Source organism: Tupaia chinensis, unplaced genomic scaffold, assembly GCF_000334495.1.
Source record: "Tupaia chinensis unplaced genomic scaffold, TupChi_1.0 Scaffold000484_1, whole genome shotgun sequence".
Lineage (NCBI taxonomy): Eukaryota > Metazoa > Chordata > Mammalia > Scandentia > Tupaiidae > Tupaia > Tupaia belangeri.
In genome coordinates, this window is record NW_006159996.1 from 2,080,702 (window position 1) to 2,087,619 (window position 6,918).

At 43.5% G+C, this 6,918-nt stretch overlaps 1 protein-coding gene and 1 pseudogene across 1 annotated transcript in view; one reads left to right on the forward strand and one right to left on the reverse strand.

Moving 5' to 3' along the window:
* Window positions 1-705: 705 nt before the first annotated feature.
* On the reverse strand, window positions 706-4,757 carry LOC102483279 (peptidyl-prolyl cis-trans isomerase FKBP3 pseudogene; annotated as a pseudogene).
* A 602-nt stretch (window positions 4,758-5,359) lies between these two features.
* LOC106735685 (protocadherin alpha-1) overlaps window positions 5,360-6,918 on the forward strand; it is a 2,617-nt gene continuing 1,058 nt past the window's right edge. Inside the window, exon 1 of the mRNA XM_027774851.1 lies at window positions 5,360-6,912. Within this exon, the coding sequence (XP_027630652.1) occupies window positions 5,570-6,912 (1,343 nt within the window). The 5' untranslated portion in view covers window positions 5,360-5,569. The remainder of the gene's footprint in view (window positions 6,913-6,918) is intronic.

Sequence of the window (6,918 nt, forward strand, 5' to 3'; positions counted from 1 at the left end):
CTCCCTTTTCTTTCTTTCTTTTTGAGAGATTTTTTTTTCCTATAGGGCACATGTGTTTGCCAGAGAGACAGGGAGACAGAAAGCAAGAAGTCACCCTCAGAGGGACAGTCATGCCATAATCTCTTCTCCATTCTCCTCTTGGGATTTTAGGCGCACAGGCACATGCACCTGCCATGTTTCAACTATGGGTCTGGGGCTTGAACCACAGTCAACCACATGGGAGTCCAGAGCCTTAACCTCTATGCCACCTGCTGACCCCAGTATTACCTCCTTTTATATTCTCTGGGAAAGATGTGTAGAATTGTTGTAATTTACTCTGTAAATACTAAATAGAATTCTAGTGAAATTGAGCCTTGAGATTTTGGCATGGTCATCTCCCCTGGGGGGTGATTTCTCGCTTTCTGTCTCTCTCTCTCTGGTGAGTGCCTATGTCCTATAGCAAAAATCTCTCTAAAAAATAGTAGGTTTGGAGGCCAGCAGACAGGTTGAGGTGCTAGACTCCCACATAGTTGACCATGGTTCAAGTCCTGAACCTGGTGACTTGAAAATTATCCTGGGTGCATGTACATGTGTGCCTAAAATCCCAGGAGGAGAATGGAGGAGAAGGGATTGTGGCATGGCCATCCTCCCTGGGAGGTGATTTCTCAATTTCTCTCTCTGTCTCTGTCTCTCTATCTCCAGTGAGTGCATGTGCCCTATGGCAAACTATCTTAAGCAAACAAGTCTTAAAGACTTGGCACTTTTTTTCCTTTTTGAACTTATTTGAATATTAGTATCAAAAACAGTCCCACCCTACAGTGTTCCTGTGTATATCAGCAATAAACAACATCTCCCTTTTTGGGAAAGTTGGCTTTTTAAAGAACACATGTTGTGTATTTTTTAAAAATAATTCTTTATTTAATTTTATTTTTCATTATTATTCAGTTTGACCAGAGAGAGAGGGAGGGGAAGGGAGAGAGGAAGCAAGCTGCTAGCTCTGGGACTCAAAGTGTGGTTGGTCACGTGGAAGGCTACCACCATGCCATGTGCCTGCCAGACTTTGTGTATTTTGGTAGAACCTCATCCTAAGTTTCTTTGGATTTGATTTCTTTGGGTTCATCTTCATTAAACTTCACATTTTTCACTTGCTTGGACACATTACTTACATTTTCAGTACCCATGATACACTTACTTTCAAAAAGATGGTTATAGGCTCTAACAAAATGATCCTTGTCAGCTGTCTTGGCCACGTTTTTAATGTTTCCCAGTAATTTATGTTCGTTACAAAGCAAATCTGAACTGTGTTCCTGCAGAAACTTGGTAACTTCCTTTTGGGGCAGCTGCAACTTGTGAAGTTGCTTCATAGTCCACCCCTGCTGTGGAGCATGGCCTTCCCCTGCTGCCTCTGTTTTACCCTTGAATCTTTGATTTTAACCTCCCTATATCACTATATTTAAAGTGAAATTCTTGTCAACAGAAACATATAATTTTTTTTATTCCCAATCACCAGAGGATGTATTCACTCACCATAGACAGAGGGAAAGAAAAGAGAAAGAGGAGGGGACCAGCAGTTAGCGTAATGGCTATGTCACTGGACTTCCACGTAATCTACCACAGTTCGCATCCTGGACCTGGTGCTTATGCTGGGCGCGCGTGTGTGTGTGTGCCCAAGATCCCAAGAGGAGAACGGAGGAGAAGGGATTGTGGCATGGCTATCCCTCCTGGGCGGTGATTTCTCGCTGTCTCTCTGTCTCTCTCTGTCTTTTTGGTGCGCTCATGTGCCCTATAGCAAAAACCTCTCCAAAAAAGAAAAAAGAAAAAAGAAAGAAAGGAGAAAGGGAGAAAGCATCCATCCATGGGGCGTGGTCATGCCACAATCCCTTTTCTTTCATTTTCCCTTCCTGTTTTGGTTTTGGGTCTGTAGCATGTGTACCCAGCATGTTTTGAGGCCTCCAGATCCATGGGATCAAGTTGCCTTAACCACCAGGCCATGGGCTGGCCCGAGAGCATTGTTGTTGTTTAGCTTTTTTCAATCTATCCAATTATGTTTTGAGGTTGTTGGCTTCTTCAGCTCCAAGTCTGGAATGTATAAGGCAAAAAGAAAATCCAGGAAGCTCATCACTGTGTCATTCTTCAGCTATCAAAAATCATAACACATTAAAGTACTTTGCACAGATAAATCTTGACAGTGTTGTCCAAATCTCCTCACATTTTGAAAGGTTCCAAGTTCTGAGTTTGCTTAATGTTTTTAATAGGAGGATATTCGTGTATCTTATGCTGTCATACCCGCCCCCCCCCCCATAGGGTGCATGTGCTCATCAGAGAAAGAGGGAAAGTTAGAAATCACTTCCTGGAGAGATGACCGCTCCACAATCCCTTCCTCTCCATTCTCCTATCACGATTTGGGCATGCTTGCACACATGCTTGGCATGTTTTTCAGGACTCTGGATCCAGGACTTGAACAAGGGAGTTGGCCATGTGGGACCCAGTGCCTTAATTACCTGATGGCCCTGCCTCTATTGTACCTTTTGTAATAAATGAATTACCACATTGAACTACCATTAAAATGTGTAAACCATTTTATTTTAATTGCAAGAGGGTATGTGCACTCGCTAGAGAGAGTCACAGAGAGAGCACCCCTCCCTCCAGGGTGTGTGGTTATGCCACAATCTCTTCTCCTCCATTTCTCCATCCTTTTGGAATTTAGGGCACACAGGCACTTGCATCTGAGGTGTTTTTTCAAACTGTAAAGCAGGATTTGAACTATGGTCAGCCATGTGCAATCTGAATCCTTTAACCATTAGGCTATGGGGCCAGCCTTGACTTTTTTTTTAAGAGAGAGATTTTTGCTACAGGATGTATGCTGGAAAGACAGAGAGACAGCGAGAACTCATCTCCCAGAGAGGATGGCCACACTGCAATCTCTTCTCCTTAGTTCGCCTCTTGGGATTTTGGGCATGCATGCACACACACATGCCTGGCCTGAATTTTTTTTTTTTTGGGGGGAGAGCTTTTTGCTATAGGGTGCGTGTGCTCGCCAGACAGACAGAGAGAGACAGAGAGAGAAAGCGAGAAATCACCCCCCAGGGGGGATGGTTACGCCACAATCCCTTCTCCTCCATTCTCCTTTTAGGATCTTGGGCACGCACGCACATGCGCCCGGCGTGAGTTCAAGCCACCAGGTCTGGGACTTGAACCATGTTTGACTACGGGAGTCCAGTGACATAGCCATTACGCTAACTGCTGGTCCCACCTGGTCTGACTTTTAAGCCACTGGTCCGGTACAAGTAATGCAGTCGACTATGTGGGACTCCAGCATGCCATTCACTGGTCCTGAGATAATTATTTTTTAAATAATTATTTTATTTAAAATTTTATTATTTAATTTGACCAGAAGAGAGAGAGAGAGAGAGAGAGAGAGAGAAAGAGCAAGCCGCCAGGCTGGGACTTGGACTATGGTCAAACATGGAGTACAGTACATTAACCACCATGCCACCTGATGGCACAAGATCACTCTTTTTTTTTTTTTTCCTTATGAGAGGTTTGTGCTATAGTGCCTGTGATCTCACCAGAAAGACAGAGAGACAGAAGGGCAGAAGAAATCACACCCTGGACAGGATGGCCACACCACAATCCCTTCTCCTTCATTCTCCTCTCGACATCTTGGGCAGGCTCACACATGTGCCCAGTGTGTTTTAGGTCGCTGGGTCCGAACTCAAACCATGGTTGACTACATGGGAGTCCAGTGACATAACCATTATGCCATCCACTGGTTTCCAAGACTGTTTTTTAAAAAGAGCTTCTACTTTATTCTGACCACATTTCTCAGTCAAACTTTTATATGTAGCTTATAAAGTCTTAGTTATAAATTGGACTGAAGTTCAGGGGTTTACTAGTAGGTTATTCTCAAATTATTCCCTCTAAAAAGGTACTCTTTGCATTAGATTTAATTTTTCAATTCAAATATAAACTATTCTAAGATTTCCAGTATGTGAACTTGATAAGGATTCAATATCCAATTTTTAGTTGGAATACGACAATTCTTGGTTTAATAAGAAAAAAGGTATGGTTGAAAATTCGATATAGGAATAAAGATCTGATGGGTAATTTGGAATGATGACTTTTGGAAATAAATGTAAGTCCAACATTTAGGTCATTGTGTTACATAACAAGCAATAAAGGAAAGTGTCCCAAATATATTTATTTTAACATTGTAGGTTTTTCAAAAAAATGATTGTTTTCGCAGAACACTGAAGGAATTTTAAATATGTTCTAGAAAATTTATAAAATATCATATGTAAGTAACTATGTGTGTGTATAATAAAGTCATTTTAAAAATAAACACACAAACTCTCCTAGTGTAAGGTAAACTTTAATAGCTAAAGAACCTTATTTTAAAACTCCAACATTTAATTACAAATATTTAATTTAAAAATGAGCTGATAAATCATCTTAAATAAAATGATGTAATGAGAGGTTATTTAAACATATCCTAAATGTCCCTAAATCCAATCATAGCATCTTTGTGATGGAAGCATCACCATCTTGTCAGTGGAAGATACTTAATTTCTTACATTCAAATGAGATTTGAAATATCCTGGTTCTTCAAAGGAAATAATACTGAAAATGATGGAATTGAAAATATTACGAATAATCTTTGGGAAGATCAACGAATTGATCTAAACTTTACATTGACCACAGGATGTCGCTGTATACCACAAAGTCATGTCAATGTACATCAGATACCGATCTCTCAAAATTGAAGGCGGAAGCTCCATTTTGTTATCGTCCGAGAAGAGACAAGCGGTAGGGAGATAAATGATTGAAAATATGAAGTAAATAAGCTTTATTCCGAAGGAAGGTGAGAGCAGCACGAAAGGTATAGTGTTTTTGCGATGCTATTTTCCAGAAGAGGAGGCCCGGGAGCCCGGTGTCTGCTGCTCTCGCTTTTTCTACTCGAATTCTGCGAGACTGGGAGCAGCCAGCTCCATTACTCGGTCTCCGAGGAAGCCAAACACGGCACCTTCGTGGGCCGCATCGCGCAGGACCTGGGGCTGGAGCTGGAGGACCTGGTGCCCCGCCTGTTCCGGGTGGCGTCCAAGGGCCGCGCGGACCTTCTGGAGGTAAATCTGCAGAATGGCATCTTGTTTGTGAATTCTCGGATCGACCGGGAGGAGGTGTGCGATCCTAAATGTCCCTAAATCCAATCATAGCATCTTTGTGATGGAAGCATCACCATCTTGTCAGTGGAAGATACTTAATTTCTTACATTCAAATGAGATTTGAAATATCCTGGTTCTTCAAAGGAAATAATACTGAAAATGATGGAATTGAAAATATTACGAATAATCTTTGGGAAGATCAACGAATTGATCTAAACTTTACATTGACCACAGGATGTCGCTGTATACCACAAAGTCATGTCAATGTACATCAGATACCGATCTCTCAAAATTGAAGGCGGAAGCTCCATTTTGTTATCGTCCGAGAAGAGACAAGCGGTAGGGAGATAAATGATTGAAAATATGAAGTAAATAAGCTTTATTCCGAAGGAAGGTGAGAGCAGCACGAAAGGTATAGTGTTTTTGCGATGCTATTTTCCAGAAGAGGAGGCCCGGGAGCCCGGTGTCTGCTGCTCTCGCTTTTTCTACTCGAATTCTGCGAGACTGGGAGCAGCCAGCTCCATTACTCGGTCTCCGAGGAAGCCAAACACGGCACCTTCGTGGGCCGCATCGCGCAGGACCTGGGGCTGGAGCTGGAGGACCTGGTGCCCCGCCTGTTCCGGGTGGCGTCCAAGGGCCGCGCGGACCTTCTGGAGGTAAATCTGCAGAATGGCATCTTGTTTGTGAATTCTCGGATCGACCGGGAGGAGCTGTGCGGGCGGAGCGCGGAGTGTAGCATCCACCTGGAGGTGATCGTGGACCGGCCGCTGCAGGTTTTCCACGTGGAGGTGAAGGTGAAGGACATTAATGATAATCCACCGATTTTCAGACACAGAGAACAAAGACTATTTATTCCTGAATCTAGACTGCTGGATTCACATTTTCCGATAGAGGGCGCTTCTGATGCAGACGTTGGTACCAACGCTCTTCTAACATACACCCTCAGCCCCAGTGATTATTTCTCTTTGGATGTACAGGCAAGTGATGAATTCAGTAAATCTCTTTCACTTGAACTGAAGAAATCTTTGGATAGAGAAGAAACACCAGAACTTCATTTATTATTGACAGCTACTGACGGGGGCAAACCAGAACTGGAAGGTACAGTTCAGCTGCTGATCACGGTGCTAGATGTTAATGATAACGCCCCACTGTTTGATCAGGCAGTGTATAGAATTAACTTATTAGAGACTACCGAAAACGGAACATTAGTGGCCACATTAAATGCTTCTGATGCTGACGAAGGTGTAAATGGCGAAGTTGTCTTTTCCTTTGGTAGTGATGTTTCTCTTAACATTCAACAAAAATTCAAAATTGATTCCAGCTCAGGAGAAATCAGAGTAATCGGTACACTGGATTATGAAGAAACAAAATCGTATGAGATAAGAATAAAGGCGGTAGATAAAGGCAGTCCTCCAATGTCAAATCATTGCAAGGTTTTGGTGAAAATGCTGGATGTAAATGATAATGCCCCGGAACTGGTGATCACTTCTCTGTCTTTGCCCATCAGAGAGGACGCTCCACTGGGCACTGTAATCGCCCTCATCACGGTGTCAGACCGCGACTCAGGTACCAACGGGCAGGTGACCTGCTCCTTGATGCCCCATGTCCCCTTCAAGCTGGTGTCCACCTTCAAGAATTACTACTCGCTGGTGCTGGACAGCGCCCTGGACAGAGAGAGCATTTCTGACTACACCGTGGTGGTGACAGCGCGGGACGGGGGCTCGCCTTCGCTCTGGGCCACCGCCAGCGTGTCGGTGGCGGTGGCTGACCTGCACGA